Genomic DNA, 16,766 nt, shown 5'->3' with positions numbered 1-16,766 from the left:
CAGAGGCCCATCTCTCCACCCCTCCCTCCCTTCCTAACTCACCCCTCCCCAACACCCCGCCCCGGGCTCCAGTGACTCCGCCTCTCCTTGCCGGGCGGCTCTTCGGCTGGAGCTGGGAAGGGAGCGCTTCCCCGGACTCCGCTTAGCTCTGAGGCTCCGCAGCCGTCGCCGCCAGCTCAGCCCCGGGGGCGGGAGCAGGACTGCCCGCGCAGCCTGCGCCTAGGAGCCGCCAAACCCGGAAAGCCTCATGGGACGCCCCCGGGGGCTATCTCCGTGCCCCACGACCGCGTCCCAGTCCTAGGCACCCAGACTCCACTGCCCGCCTCGCGCACAGCCCGCGGCCTGTTGGAGAGGAGTATGAGGCCCGGGGCCCCGCGGACGCCGGCCACAGGAGGGCAGGGGCCTAGCTGCGGAGCCCCGCGCCCAAGCGCGGTGGGTAAGGAGCCGCGGGAGCCGGAGAGGCGTCGGGGCGCGGAGAGGAGCGTCCCAGTCCCGTCGCCCGCTGGGCCGCGGAACCTCTGCGTGGCCTGAGCGCCCGGGAGGAGGCGGAGGCGCCCGGCCGTCCGGGCTCTAGAAAGGCTGCAAAGGGGCTCCGCGGCGGCCCCCGACCCCTGGCCACCATCCTCACGCTTCTGTTCCCGCGGGGGGATGTCGCGGCCCGGGCTCCAAGCGCCGCCCCGGCCCCGGGGCTGAGCTCCGGACCATGTCCTCCCGCAGTCCCCGGCCCCCTCCCCGCCGCTGTCGCCGCCGCCTGCCGCGCCCCTCCTGCTGCTGCTGCTGCTGCCGCCGTTCGCACCTCAACGAGGACACCGGTCGCTTCGTGCTGCTGGCGGCGCTCATCGGCCTATACCTGGTGGCGGGCGCCACAGTCTTCTCCGCGCTGGAGAGCCCTGGCGAGGCGGAGGCGCGGGCGCGCTGGGGCGCCACGCTGCGCAACTTCAGCGCCGCGCACGGCGTGGCCGAACCGGAGCTGCGCGCCTTCCTCCGGCACTACGAGGCCGCGTTGGCCGCCGGTGTCCGAGCCGACGCGCTGCGCCCGCGCTGGGACTTCCCTGGTGCCTTCTACTTCGTGGGCACCGTGGTGTCGACCATAGGTGAGCGGCGCGCACCGCGCGCTTCTTTTTTCTGTGCTCCTTTCTCTTGCTGCCCTTTCCATCGTTCTGGGGCTCTGTCCGCGACTCCTCCCTTCCCTTCCAATGCCCCATTGCCTACTTTTGTCTCGCCCTCTCCTCTCCGCCCAACTCCCTTCTCCTGCACCTCTCTTCTTTCCTGGTTTTCGGTGCAGAAGGTGGCCTGAACCGCCTATCTTCAGCATTCACCCAACGGTGACTCTTCTGATAGCGTTGCTGAAGGGGGAGAGCCTCATTCAGGCTCCAGGCAGATCCTGGTCGCCTGAGCTTTAGCGCTTGCAGGCTCCATATCCTAATCTCTGGGTGCCCCAATTTCCTCCTCTATAAGAGAATTTGTGAGAATGTGTCAAGTGCCATTAGTTCCTTTCTATTCCCACATCACAGCAGACCTCAGTGTCGTCACCCAGATATAGCACCTTTTCTCCTTCTCTCTCAGCTTTTTCCTTTCCTCTTCTTTCTCACTCTCTTCCTTTATCCCGTGTTTTTCTCTCAGCGGTTTTTACCCGGTGGTGGGTGACCACTGGCCCGGAATCACTTTCCCTGGATCTCTTTCCCATCCACTTCTGCAGTTTACACTCCCCACCCCCGCACAGTGAAAAGCCCGTTAGTCAGAGGCCAGGACTTGAGCTCTGGTGGCTCTACACTCCTTCCCTCCTTGGTTTTCTCCCCACACCCCGGGCCTCTCCTCCAATTTCTTGACGTCTTTTTCTTTTTTCCCTTGCCACTTTTTCCAACCGGAAGTGGTGCCAAGTGGGTAGCCAGGAGCAGGGACGATTCCCCTATACTTTTCATTACCCCGTCTTGCCACTTTTAACATAAACAGTTCGTGTTTTCTCAACCTTATGAAAAATGTTGTGCAGATACTTCTGCGAGCCTCCATTCCTCCCTTTTTAGCTAGATTGCAGCTCCAAACGCCTCCTGGAGAGATTCTGGAGCCACCACTGCTGCTTTCTCCACCTCTTTGCCCCTTGCCTGCTTCACTTCCCCCCACCCACTCCTTTCCCTGGGCATCATGTGAAACACAATCCCTCCTCCCCAATGATTCCTTTGTACAGAGCATAGAATAAATCCAAGCTTTTCACTTCTGCAAGACTTGGTGAGCCACCAGCTCCTATTTGAGTCCTAGAGTGGGAGAAGGCCCATGGCTGGTCACACTATCGATCCAAGGCACTGCCTCTTGGTGGTACAGTTTTAGAGGAGGGGGCTGTACTTACTGAACCTGAGAAGAGAGGGAGTTCATGTCATACCTTCTTTGAGTGGGTTCTGGGCTGGTTTGGTATGCCATCTAAGAGCATGGGGCATGGACAAACTGATCAGTGAAAGCCAAGTGCGTGGCTGTTTGGAGGCAGGGAGAGAGGGTGCATCCACATGCAGGATATGAGCAGCAAGAAATGCCTCTCTGAGTGTATATGTAAAGTCTGTGAAAGGGCTTCCTTGTCTTCAATGATTTTTTTTTTTCATGTGTCATGCTTGATTTGATTATTTTAAATAGAAAAGGCAAATATGGCCAGAGTCCAAAGCATACACAAATTGGATAAAAATACCTTTTAAAAGCTATATCATGTTGTTATGGTGATTGAAGATAAAAAAAATGACCCCCTCAAAAAAAATCCCCTTTTAAGAGCTGCATCAAGTTGCTATAGCAACTAGAGTTTTTTTAAGTGCTTTAAAAGTACTAAAGATGCTTAGTCCTGGGAATGACATCATGTATTCATAGCTCGTTGACTTGTGCTCTTCCTCTTGTAAACATGTCCTTTTGCTTTCTTCCACCTAAAAGCACAATTGTGAACACGTTGGGTGATCACATCATCTTTTCCCTGATGATATGCTCTAGCTTGCTAATGGAACCCTGTAGGCCAAAGGGAAGCTACTGGCAGTGTCCTCTTCCCATATGGGCTGTGAGTCCATGCAAATAGGATGACCCATTCCAGTGGCCTATGGTCTATCTCTGTCTGATGACTTCCCATCAATCTTTCATCCCTCTGAAAGAAGTGATTCTGAGCCCTGCCATGCCTTCTAAGCTTCTCTCTCAGTTCTGTGCACAAAATCAAGTCAGCATGTTAGAATTTTGTTCCATGCAGGCTTTAATCTACTGTCAGGATTGGCTACTCTTTCATCAAGTGGAAAGGAACAATGTTCTCTTTTTTGATTTGTGTTTTGAGATGTAGGCAAGCAGTGTAGGAGGGCTACACTGAAGCATGTGGCCGCATTATGAATGACCAAGCATATTGCTTCCAAAATCTGCAGGGAAACATTAAAACCAGCCTCTGGACCACTCAGGATTGAACTAGCCCTCAACAGGGAGACCAACACAGTCACACAAGTAGCAGGATCTCTGCCCACTATCCACCCACTGTGACAATCTTGGGTAGTGGTTTCAGTTGGTTGCTTCAGTCAGTCAGATAAGTTGTGCTGAATTCCTATTTAGCATGATTATCATTTCAACCTTCTTTTTGCAAAAATGCACTTGGATGAGATTTTTTTTCCCCCAGTGCTGGGGATTGAACACAGGCCCTTGCACACACCAGGTAAGTGCTCTACCATAAGCTACACCTAGCCTGAGATTTAATTAAAGACCTACATATGTCAGTTTCTCTTCTGCTTACATAGTTCCTTTCCCTTAAATGTTCGAGTCTTCAGATACATTATTATTACTGATCCTTTTATGGATTCAAAGCTCAGTCCACATGGACAGTCAGGATTCTCTATCTGCCACCTCATCCAATGAAGAGGAAAATTAGTTCATACTCAGTTTTATTTGATCAGTGAATATCACAGTATGTATAGTTCATGCAGCAATGTGGAATTCAGGGGACCCAAATGATTTGGTTCAATTGTTTACATTGTCTAATCAATATAGAATATTTCTTTTTGTGTTGTATAGACCCTGCCTGATTCATCAAGTCTTTTGTATAGAGAACACTTCATTCATTCCATAAATACCATGTGTTGTGTGTGTCCAGCCTAGAGCCACAGTTTAGAGGATTAAAGCTTATTTTATATGGCAAAAATTAAAGTATATTCCAACATGTATGGGGGATTGGTAGCAAATGTTGACATCCTCACTAAAGATAATTGGAGTAAGGGCATTTTTGGTTAAAGCCCGTGTGGCATAGTGTAAATGGACTTGTCTAAAGTCACACAGTTAATGAGGGGGTTACCTAGGCCCTGAATCCAAATTATTCATTGTATATTCCATCAATTTCATGCATATAACTGGTGGGAACATTCTTTTTTGAGACTATTTAATATAAGTATTTAATGTTTGTGTCTGTGTATCTGACACTATGGCAAGGACTGGTCTGTTGGTCAGACCAGCCACTGATTAATCCCTAGAAAACAGGAAGTAGCACACAGATCTTATAGGTCAGGGAGATAATTTTTTTTTTCTTTTTTGCAAGATCTGGCTAAGTTGCCCAGGCTGGATTTGAACTAGCAATCCTATTGCTTTAAGCTTCCAAGTAGCTGGACTACAGATCAAGCCACAGCCTCTAGCTTTACAGGTCAGACAGTTTAGAAACCTCCATAGGGCCAGGCATGGTGGCGCAACATGTAATCCCAGTGACCTGAGAGGCTGAGGCAGGAGGATTGCAAGATCAGGGCCAGCTTCAGCAATTTAGCAAGGCTCTAAGCAACTTAGGGAGATCCTATCTCAAAATAAAAAATAAAAAGGGATGGTGATAAAGTGCCCCGGGTTTCAATCTCTAGTACCAAAAAGAAAAGAACAAGTCAATCTGACTAGTTAGTTCAAGCAAGATTAAAAATCCATTTTGTGGTCTAAATTATTCATACTGATTGCTTACATGGAACTGAAATCCTGGGTAATTATTTCTCCCATTTGAGCTATGTGACATATTCCCGGGGGCTTGAAATGAAGTTTGTTTTAATGTGAATGAATCCATTCATTCATTCCTCCAATTAACAGACATCCGAGACAAGCATAACTCTTTGCAGATGAGTGTGTGGCCTTTGGCATGTCATTATCTGCATCTTCGGTGAGTGCATGAACTAAAGGTGAAGCCGGTGGCTTGTGTTCCTCTGGTTCTAAACTATGTTCTTAAAGAGATCACTCCACCTCAGAGATATTCAGAACCATCCAAAGAGTATTAATCCATCATTTCACATCCTAAAGGATGTATTATTGGTTTACTTTGAAAAGATTAAAAAGAAGCTCTCCACTGGGGTTTTAATTATGCATCTGCTGTCAGATTTACACATAGGGAAGAACATATTTTAAAGTCTTTCTCAAATGGCAGCTTGATAGAAACAGAAATATTTTTGCTTCCTTTTATTAGGTTTTCTGGCAATGCTTTTCAGCTGTAAAGCTGAAACCACGCCGGTATAGACGGGATGGTGTAGGTATGAGAGTTGTCGCTTTTGGCACTGCATAATTTAGCTTGCTACTTTCAGAATTAGGCGCACTTAATTATTCAACCACGAGCTTAGTAACAAGTCCTAACTTTTTTCCTCTTTTTTAACATGGGTTTTTCTGGGGGGAAAAAATGTTTTTCCTGCAGAGGAAACTAAAATGTTATAAGACTGAAATGTCACTCCCACATTTGCATTTGGGATTCTTATAACATGTATGTAATCCAGCTGGAGATGGCTCTGATACCTGGAATGAAATACCTTGCCCAGAAGGAGGGAGCACCTTTCCTGACTTATTTCTACAATTAATGGGCTGTTTGTTTGTTTGTTTTGTTCATCGAAAGATCATGTGACAGACTCGAAGACCATGTAGGAAAAAACATTGCATTTGAAGCCGGAGATGGAGTGATTTCCATCCACTGCCCCATCCTCAGCACCCAGAACATAGCAAACACTCAGTGATTTTCTATTTATATATTTATTTTTTAGTTATGGGTGGACACAGTGTCTTTATTTTATTTTTATATGGTGCTGAGGATGGAACCCAGTGCCTCACACATGTTAGGCGAGCGCTCTACCTCTGAACCACAACCCCGACCCACTCAGTGATTATTTAAATGAATCAGAGAACAAGTCACTTAGACTACTGCCCTAACACAACTCTTTTTACTTCTTCAGGTTCCCTGGCAGTTTCTTGTCACGCCTTTATTTAGGGAAAAGAAAGGGAGCTAAGCTGAACTGCTTCCCCTTTTTATAACATTTTATCAATGTTGGTTCCATGTTTCCATGTGGCCTTCATATGCTGATTTTAGTGGGGTGCATACTATTCCATCTAGTTGATTTTCTATAATTCACTGCCCCTACTGCTGGGTAGCTGGGTGGTTCCCAGTGTAGGGCTATTTTGAGAAATGCCACAGTGATCATCTTTATGCATTTGCCTTTCTTTCTGTAGTTCCTCCTTGGGATGAGTTTCCAGCAGTGAAATTGCTGAGTCAGTGGGCACTGCTGTCTTCACGGTGTTTATGTTCAGCCCTTTTGGAGCAAGGAACTGTCTGGTCTCTCCTAAGCTGAGCCTCTGCCTCTACAAAGCCTATCAGAGCTGGACAGCTACCCGGCTAATTGCTGCATGGAAGCAGACCACAAATCCACTAGGTTTTCTCCAGGAGCACACTCCATTCCAGTGGAAGAGCTGCCTCCTGAACAAGCCCTATGGTGTTGGCTTTAATGAGAGCTATTTCCATTGGGAAGGCTTAGGGGAGAGGAGAAGGGAAAGGAGGAGGAATAGACTAGAGCAGCTGCCAGGCCATCCAAGACTAAGACACGGAAAGGTACCTGGATCCTCCTCCCCTGTCCCCTTGTTCCTTCCACTCAGTCCTGACTATGCTAGCCTTGAATGGCCTTGAATTGGGCCCCATGGAGCAAAAGTACACCCTTAAAGTATCCATAAAAATGCCCCCCAGAACTTCCCCCAAGCATTTAAACCATTTTGCCAACAAAAGCCAGAGAGCAGCCCATCATAGAAAACACAGTGGCAGAGCTGCTGAGTAGGGGTGAGGGCTGGAGCCCTGACAACAGGGCAGCCCCTCAGATGCCAACTACTCCCAAAAGTCTTTTCTAGAGCTCCTCTAAGACGAGCCCAGTGAGGGCCGATTTTCCCCCATTCTTCATTTTATCCAAGGTTTGGAGAAGGGGAGAGGTTGCCCAATGTTACCCAGCATGCAGGAAGAGCATTAGCTGAGAGCCTGCGCTCCCACCCTGCCCCAGAAGCGTTTTGTCAATGTAGCTGGGGATAGATGAATCCCTACCCCACCTCCTCAGGCCTCACACACACACACACACACACACACATGACTTCCTCACACCTGCTCACACAGGGAGACAGGGTACAGAATCCAGCTGAGGTTGTCCTGAGGGGCAGGCATTCAGCTGCACGTAAAGGAAGGGAAGAGCTTGCTGAGAGTGGGGTGAGGGTGCCCAGGGGAAGCACCTGGAGGTGGAGTTACGTCAAAGCTTCTCTATCTGAAGGTTGTGGTGGCAGCCTTTGGGTCTGTGTTTGGAGGTAAAGTTCAGTGCCCTGTTCCTGCCAACCAAAGTGGGACTTCCCTCCCGCTACTTGACTGTCTCAGACTTAGAGGAACTGGGAGAGAGCCACAGGCCATTGGTCTGCTCTGGGGTTGTCCAGCCCCTGGTTTTCCCTAAACTTCCCACTACCCTTTCTTACCACTGTCCAGCTCACTGCCCTCCCCAGGCTCTGGAGCTGAGGTGTGAGCCAGCCCCCAGCAAACAGAAAGTGTGTGGAGCCCAAGGAGGCTGCGCTGGGCAGGGTCCCTGATTCTGATAGTGAGGATACAGAATCCAACTTTCTCTATAGGGAGGAGTGCAGAGGTTTGAAGCTACAGAGCACCATGCTTTCCATGGGATTGAGAAACTCCAAATCACAGTCCAGGGAGGTGGTGGTGGAGGGGAAAGGGGGAATTGGAACCCATAGCCCTCACCCCCAGGCCAGCTCTTGTCTGCCACTCCTGCCATGAACTCTGGCCCCAAGAAGTCCTGCCTTAACCTCTGCCACTCCCTAGCAACTGCTAGGTCTAGTGCTTTCTTCAGGACAACTCGGCCCCCTCTAGTGGCCAGCTGTGGTGGAGGATGATCTAGACTCTTCCTGAGAGTGTCACCTCCTTGGGCCTGGGCAATCTCTAGCTCCTGGCTCATTAGCAGGTCCCTGGTGACAGGTGTGCCTGGGCCCTTTGAAGGCTTTGCTCCATCTGTTTCCTCTGGGTCCCAGAGGATTCATCACGAGGTGACTTCCACAGAGTGTCCAGAATCTTGTAATTTCAGATTTTACAATATCCAGATCCAGCGTCTTTATACTCCCAGTAACAGAAGTTACAGGCTAGAAAGGGAAGGGTAGCATTATCAGTGCTTCTCAAACCAAATAGAATGCAGGTGAATCACCTGGGATCCTGGCACCTCCCTGCAGGTTCTGTAGGTCAAGGATGGGAACTGCAATTCCTCATTCCTCGTGAGCTCCAGCAATGTCCAGGCTGCTGGGCCCTAGACCACACTTTAGAGCCATGGTGTAGGGAACCAATGGTGGATTGGGGCCTGGGAACCTAGACCCAGCTTTGCCGCTCACTAATGATGTGTTTTTGGGCAGGATACGTCACCACCCACTGGGTCTGTTTTTAACTCCCCTAAAGTGGGAAATGCCTGGGGTCACTTGGGTCCCTTCCATCCCTGCTTCTGTCATGTCTTGGGGAACCCCAGTTTGGGCTAGTGTGGACTGGACTCTGAGGCACCAGCTCTGCCACCTACCTGCTGGGGTTCCAGGCCTGATTCTGCCCCTTTCAAGCTCTGTGCTCCTTCGAGGAATGAACTCCTCGCCTCACTTTCCTCCGTTATGAAGTGAAGATAATGATGCTTCTTGTCCCACTGGGTTAAAGACTGAGGAACTAGTCCATGTGGGCCTTCGTGGTACACCTGTAGGAGCATCAGGTCCCAGAGCTGGACACACCCTGTGAGTGCTGCCTCTCGGTACTGGGGAAGACCAGAGCACTCCTCATCCCCTGCAGCCCACCACCCTGCACAGAGCCCTCTGGGTCTCCACCATCCCTGCAGTGTGGCATCCGCTGCACTCTGGCCACTGTTTCTCCTACTGTTGCCGTCCTGTGCTGTTACATAACTGGCCTAGAAGAGTGATTTTATTTTATTTTGTTTATTTATTTATTTAACTGCGGTTCTGAAAATTGAACCAAGAGTTAGTTTGCCAGTAGCTACATTTCCAATCCATTTTTATTTTTTATTTTGAGACAGGGTCTTGCTAAGTTGCCCAGACTGACCTTGAACTTGAGATCCTCCTGTCGCAGCCTTTTGAGTTGCCATGTATCATCATGCAGGCAGAAGGGTGCTTTTGTAAAATGCATTTTCTTTGAGCCCTCAGCTACAGTGTCTTAATCATTCCTCACATGGTGGTGCTTTTTAATAACTTTGAAGATCTGGTGAATGACTGCAAGATCGATCAAGTGGTAGGTTAAGACAGTGCTCCTCTGCTGCCTCCTCCTACCACAAACCCACCCCAGCCCCAGAGCAGAGCCCTGCCTGGCCACGCCCTGCCCACCCTCCTTGTTTCCCAGGTGTATCTGAGCCTCTTGGGGAGTCAGGGTGCTGCACTCTTCACCCCAGACTACCATAGCTCCCTTGGTGGGTGGAGAAAGCACCAGGGCTTCATTTCCAATCAGGAGCCTCCTGGGGCAGGAAGAGTCTGAGGGACCTGCTGATCTCTTCCCTTTCCAGACTGTTGCACCAGCAGCCAGGCTTGCATTCCGGGAGTGAAGGATGCAACACTCTCATTGACGCATAAATCTCATTAATGTCATGTGTCATTATGGCCAGTCTACTGTTTTTATCTGTTTTCCAAGAAACCTCCCCCAAACCCTAAGACTGCAAAGAAGATGATATCCCCCTTCACAGATGAAGAGACAGGCTCAGAGAAGCTAAGTGACTTTCTTGGCATCATGCAGCAAATCAGTCAATGGCAGGATAGAGGATTGGGACTCCTGACTGCCCAGGATTTTCTCTGATGGTCCTGAATTGTGCACTACCATAGTAGAAAGAACCTCAGCCCAGTCTAAGCTATGCTGGTGGATGAGGGGGAGGAGGTGGTTTCAGCAAGGGCTGAAGTACAATTTGGGGACTGTGGGATCTGGCTGTGCTGTGCTCCTTTGCAGCCTCCATGGCTACACTCAAGTGAGAGCTGCCTGCCTCCCATCCTTCACAGCCCAGGGCTTCTCTTAGAGGAGGGTGCTGAGCAGACAGCATGGTGCTGCATGCACAGCTCACCAGCATTCTGGAAGCTTGTGTTGACGGGAATTTTTGGAAGCCCATTGCACTCAGTTCCTGCCCAGAGGGGACTCCAGGACCTGAGGTTCTGCATCTTTGCACTTGGGACAGCAACAACGGGCATGAAGACAACAATAACCAGAGAAGTTCCTCCACCACTGAGGAAGTCTGAGGACATGACCAACTCAGGACCCAGCTTCCTACAGGCTGCTTGGTTTGAGGGAAGCTTTGCCCAAGGTTCTAGCCTGGCAGACATTGGGGAATACATGGAACAGAGCGTCTGCCAGTGTTCCCCCTCTAGCCATTCTTAACTCCTGGCCACCCCACCTCATTGTACCTCAATCCTCCATTCTTTAAAAAAAAAAAAATTTATTCTTTAGTTGCAGGTGGACACAATGTCTTTATTTAGTTTTTATGTGGTGTTGGGGATCAAACCCAGTGCCTCACACATGCTAGGCGAGCGCTTTTCCCCTGAGCCACAACCCGAGCCCCTCAATCCCCCCATGCTTACACATGGTCCTGGCACTTGCTCTCCAGGCCCCTTGAGCCCCTGGGCTGCTGCTTATGCTGTTCTCTCCACTTGCATTGCCCTTTTCTTTCTCCCCTTTTTCCACCTGCTCAACTTGATCTTCAAGGCCCACATCAAATGGAGCCCCTAGCGAGGGACCCACTATGAAGTCCTTCTTACTGCCCCAGACATGTGCTGCAGCACACACCCCCTTTGGAGACAGAAGCCAGGGTGCTGCTAGGGTCCTCCAGCTCCAACAAAAGCTTTTATGCAGTGGAATAAAGTGTGTTGGAAGCTGGCAGGGGACCTGACACATAGTGGGTGTGCAAGAAAAGAAGTTTCTTCTCTTCCTCCAGGTCAGAAGCTCTGTCTTAGTAGTGCTGATCGCTGCTACACTTAACCAAATACGATCACAGCCACAGCCATGCATCAGATGACCACCATGATGTAGGCACTGTCTAGAAATGGAGGTGGGTAAAACACAGAGGTAGTTTCTGTCAATCATGGAGCATCGTGCTTGGCACAAAGTAGGTGATTAATCAACCTATGTTGGATGGATGCAACGAAAGAATGCCTGAAAACCTTGGACTGCTGGAGAAACAGCTAAGCTGGGCCCAGGCAGGTCTCCAGGAACCTCCTAGAGCCCCCTGCCCCCACTCCCTGTCGCTGTGACCAAAGGGCCTGGCTGTGTCTGGCTCTTGTGCTGGGCTACTAGATTAATGATCTCTCGGTGACTGGCAGAGGGGTAGCAGGGCAGCCAGCTCATTTACTCTGGGGCTCCCCTGCCTGGGAGTGCTCTCTGGGTCAGCAGGGTTCTTATCCTGACCCTGCCCAGGGCCCCACAGAAGTGAGGGTGCTTGGTCCATCCAGAATTCCTAGAGCAAAAACTGAAGAGGTCAATCCCATACCTCAGTTTTTTACACCCCCGGGTGCTGTCGGGAAAGTTCAGTTCTGAACAAGGAGGACTGGCTTCTGGTCCCATTTCCCCCACTGACTTAGATTCCCTATCTGGCTCTGGTATCTGCAACATCCTTTGGCCATAAGTCCCAACCCCAGTGAATTCTACTTCAGAGCTCCCACAGTCGCACCTCCCTTCACCTGCCCAGGACACAAGCCTTGGAAACTAGACATAGGTTCATACATTGGATGGCAGTTTTATTCGTAAGAAGTGCAATTCTACAAACCAAGAAAAGCCACCCCCACCCACACAGCCCAGAACCTCCACCATGCCTCCAGAAATACTTGGGGAAGCTTTTATTGGAATCGGGTGTCCCAGCTTTCTGGAAAGTTACAGTTGAGACCAACGCAAACCCCAAATTGCTCTCCGCATGACTTCTCCCAACCGGTTCCAAATGGCCACGGTCTCTTTCCCTGCTGCCAAGTGTTCTGAATTCTGAGCACCTTGTGTGAGCCTGTTTAGCTGCTATCACCAGGACCTGCCAGAAATGCTGCGGGGACAGCCCAGGCCTGAAAAAAACACGAGACTCTGCTCATGCTGGTGGCTTGGCCCTTCCTGGGGGAACGGGCAGTGTGGGATTGTTGGGTTCTCCAGTAAAATGGAAGGCCAGGAGTGGAAGCTAAGACAGTATGTGAGCCAATCAAGACAGAGGTCTGGCCGCCCTGGCGACAGGCAGGAAAGAGGGCACTGGCCACTTCGGCACAAACATTGGGACTGCAGGGCCTGGACCCTGTCGGTGCCCTGCCCACCCCACCCCCACCCACTTCCTGTTGTATGGCACCTACTTGCCTGTGTGGCTATCTGTTTAGCATCTGCCTCTCTTGCCCAAATCTGGGCTCCTGAACAACGAGGACCCTGTCTCTCTGCTGCCTGTTTTTCAGCACCTAGGACCAGGTAGGGTGCACAGGAGCTTCAGAGATAGTTTTTGGAAAGAATGTAAATTTGGGTAAATGGCTAAGATTCTTAACTCTACCTAGGCACCTGTTTAAGTAAAAGTACAAATATGAAAACCTCCACTTAACAAACCAGATGATGATTCACTTTGTAAAAGAAACATCCGTTTTCGAGGGATTCACTCCAGGGCTTCTGTGTGTAGCCAGGTAACTCAGAGCCCTCTCCCACTCTTGACTCTTCCCTCCTCAATCTTCATCTCAGTAAATGTCGCCAACACAAGGACTTGTCTCGATTCCTCTTTCTTCTAACCTTCTATATCGAATCCATCATCAAATCTCATCAGCTCAATTGGCAGAACACATTCTGATTCCCTCTGCTTTTCTCCCTGCCCATCACTCCAGTCTACTATGGTCACCACCATCATTGTCAACTGGGGCAACTCCATTTCTTCAACAACCCTCCTGCTTCCTCTCACCTTCTTGACAACCTATTCCCATACAGTAGCCAAGATCTTGCATGAAATCTGGCTCTTCTCCATGACCTGCAAGGCCCTGGTATTACTTTCCTCTTTGCTCAATTCATAACAGCCACAGTGGGCTTCTTATTAGACCTCAGGGCATTTGCACTTGCTGTCCTGCTCCTTGGAGCACCCCTGCATGAGTCATAGCATGGCTGACTTCTTCCTAATTGCATTTAAGCTTCAATGTCTAAAGCTAAAAATGTTACTCCCTGAGGTGTTTGTAGAATAAATGAATGAACTTCCAAAGCTTTAGTTTTAACATCTATAAAATGGGAATAATAAGAGCAACTGTCTCACTTGGTTATTGGGAAAATTATAGGAAACAATGAATGTAGATAATGGAATACCGGCTGTTGTATTTAATGAGCACTGTAATGTGGACTCAAGTTTTTATTAATAGACAGTTTGGCTGAGATCCCACAGTGAGTAGCAAAGCTATACCATGGCCAAGGTGCTTGATGCAAATCTTTTCTTTCCTACTCCCGATACCACCTACCAGGCCTGGTGAAACTGTGTGAAGTCAGGACCATGACACGAGACTGTCTTACTAGGTTGAGGTCATATCGGAGGGGCTTGAAGAGCAGGCAGAAATGTTTCAATTTGGAGTGGGAGCAATCGGGAGCCATTGTAAGTTCTTGAGCAGGGGTATAATGCGATGATGAGTGGTTTAGGAAAGGGTTCTGGTTGGGTAGTCACTACATAGTTATGCCAATATGTCAGGCAATTTGGTTAACCTAAATTGTCCTTTGACTTGGCCATTTACCTCCAACATTTAAATCAGCCCGCTGCCAGCTGTCCCCTCACTTTGTCAAGAGCTAACACATCTCTGTTGGTAGTAAGTCCTTGAGGAACATGGACTTTGTCTATTGAGCTTTAAATTGCAATCTGATTCCCAGCTCATTCAAGAGGATGGCCAACCTGTATTGCTTCCTGAGCCCTAAGTGGCTCCTGAACTCCCGGAGGTTATTTATTTTGTAGGTTCTGGGTACACACTTTGAACAGCTAGTGGAATCTGGACCTAAGAGCACATTAGAATTGAAAGCTTTAAAAGATTTTTCTCACAGTGACATTGTGGGGAGGACATCACAGGGTCATGGGGAGACCCCTGATGGAATAGACTGAGGGTCGATAAATGGTGTTTATTTGGTTTATGGCAAATCAAGATGCTGAATCTTTGAGTGCAGAATGAATTGGGTGGAGGACACTGGGGATAGGAGCTGGGGGGGGGGGTCATGTGGCCTTTAGAGGTGAGCAGAAGAGAAGGAGTTAATGACGTTTTCAGGGGGCCAGTGTATGATTTTATTGATTAGCACTCTCTAGTGACTCTAGTGACCTTGGCTAATTCTAGGTCCTCTTACTCTTTTATTCCTCCATTTTTGACATCAAGGTCACAAGTGAAGGGCCAGGGAAAGGGGCTGGCAGTGAGCCTGGGGTGTCAGCAGTGCATCTGGAGATGAAGGTGCGAGTCAAATAATGGACAGAAGGCAGACAGGACGCTGCAACCCCAGGGGAGGTGGGGAGTAGAGTCAGGCTGGGCTGGAGGCACAAGCCTCTCCTCCAAGGCAGGGCTTGGCAAGGCCGCCTCCTTGCTCAGAAATGCCCGAGGGCAGCCTTCTGTATCCTGCGAGTGGGGATGACATTGAGGGCTGAATATTATGTAGCAAGATCATCAAGCAATGGCCTTAATTCATGGCATCTTTGTCCCTACAGTCTCCTTCCACCTTCATCTAAATCCCTACTTTATTTCTTTTTAATGTTTTTTTCCATAAAACTTCTTCTTGTTTGACTGGAGGGCACCCAGGCTGCAGACCCCAAGCTGATACTCTGATTAATTCTAGCCCAGCTCCTGACCCTGCTCCCACCCCAGAAGTGAAGAGGGAGGAAGCGGGTGATAGAGACCCTACAGAGAGAGGCCCCGCTGCTCTGTCACAGGATGGAAAGAGCCAGCATCTGCCAGGTCCTGGCCCTGCTCCTTGGGATGTTTCCAGGCTGCCCCTTGAGGCCACTGTCATGAGGGACACATGGTTCAGGGCTCTTTTCAGCCCTTTGGACCTATGCATAGGGCAGTCTGTGACTGGAACTGAGCCTGAATCCAATACCTTGCCTTCCCCAGATTCAGCACCAAAATGGTTTTGAGAACAAAGGAGTCTAAAACTAGAGAGCTCCAGAAAATCTTAAGGTATGGCCAGGCAGAGAGGAGACAGAGACAGTTACTGATCTCCCATCTACGTTTTCTAGGACATTTACCAGGCCCTGTGTTTCAATTTGACATCCAGAAAACACGATCCCTATTCATCAGTGTATTTAATGAACACTTATTGGGTGCCCACTGTGTGCCAGAAACTGCTAAAAATCCCCAGGGAGGCTGGGTGTGGTGGTGCACACCTATAATCCCAGTGACTCTGGAGGCTGAGGGAGGAGGATCACAAGTTCAAAGCCAGCCTTGGCTATTTAGCAAGACCCTAAGCAACTTAGTGAGACCCTGACTCAAAATAAAAAGTAAAAAGGGCTAGGGATGTGCCTCAGTACTTAAGCACCCCTGGGCTCAATCCCTGGTACCAAAAAAAAAAAAAAAAAAAAATCCTAAAGGTTTTAGCAATGAACACATAAACAAGTCCCCCACAGTATAGAGCAGTGAAATGGGGGTGCTATTTTTGATAAGGTGGTCTGAAAGGGTGTCTCCGATATGACCTTTGTGTGAAGACTCGATGGAGCAAGGGAGTGAACCCTGTGGCCTTCTGGGAGGACAGGGTCCCAGTCAACTGCCGTGTCCCTAAGCAGGAGCAGCCAGAAGGCTAGCGTGGCTGGGAGGGTGATGGCAGCAGTGTTCAAATGTGAAGTCAGAGCAGTTGCCAGACACTAGATCACGTAGGTCAAGGACTTTGGATTTTGCCCTGTGTGAAACAGGAGCCACTGGAGGGCCCCAAGAAGAGGGGTGACAGGATCTGATCTTTTGGGGTTCCAATGACATATATGTTGGTCTATTTTATAGTGCCCCATAGTTGCTGAGGCTTCTTCCTTTTTCTCAGTCTTTTTGTAACTCACTCTATTTTAGATATTTTCTATTGCTGTCTTTTCTACAGTCTCATTAGTTGTTAATCCCATCTAGTGAAATATTCATTTCAGATGTTATATTTTTCATCCCTAGAGATTCTACTTAGCTCTTTATTTTTTTCCCATTTCTCTCCTTATTATGTTTATCTTTTTCCTTAAATTTGAGCATGTTTATAACAAGTATCTAAATGTCCTTGCCCATTCCCTATAATCTCTGGCATTTCTGGGTCTGTTTCTATTCATTCTTTTTTCTCTTGAGGGTCATATGTTCCAAATGCAAGTCTGATCTTTTTTTGGGGGGGAGCAGTGTACCAGGGATTGAATTTAGGGGCACTCGACCACTGAAGCACAACCCCAGCCCTATTTTGTACTTTATTTAGAGACAGGGTCTCACTGAGTTGCTTAGCACCTCACTTTTGCTGAGGCTGGCTTTGAACTCTTGAGAGCTGCTGGAATTATAGGTGTGTGCCACTGTGCCTGGCTCAGGTCTGACCATTT

The 16,766-nt window shown here is 49.1% G+C and overlaps 1 protein-coding gene across 1 annotated transcript in view; it reads left to right on the top strand.

Annotated features, from left to right (window-relative positions):
• The first annotated feature begins 703 nt into the window (after nucleotides 1-703).
• Kcnk12 (potassium two pore domain channel subfamily K member 12) overlaps nucleotides 704-16,766 on the top strand; it is a 39,655-nt gene continuing 23,592 nt past the window's right edge. Inside the window, exon 1 of the mRNA XM_026385763.2 lies at nucleotides 704-1,094. Coding sequence (XP_026241548.2) covers nucleotides 704-1,094 — 391 coding nt within the window. The remainder of the gene's footprint in view (nucleotides 1,095-16,766) is intronic.

The sequence above is a fragment of the Urocitellus parryii genome, chromosome 12, assembly GCF_045843805.1.
Source record: "Urocitellus parryii isolate mUroPar1 chromosome 12, mUroPar1.hap1, whole genome shotgun sequence".
NCBI classification, from domain to species: Eukaryota; Metazoa; Chordata; class Mammalia; order Rodentia; family Sciuridae; genus Urocitellus; species Urocitellus parryii.
Note: the sequence above shows the minus strand (reverse complement) of the source record. Positions and strands in the feature narration are given on the sequence as shown.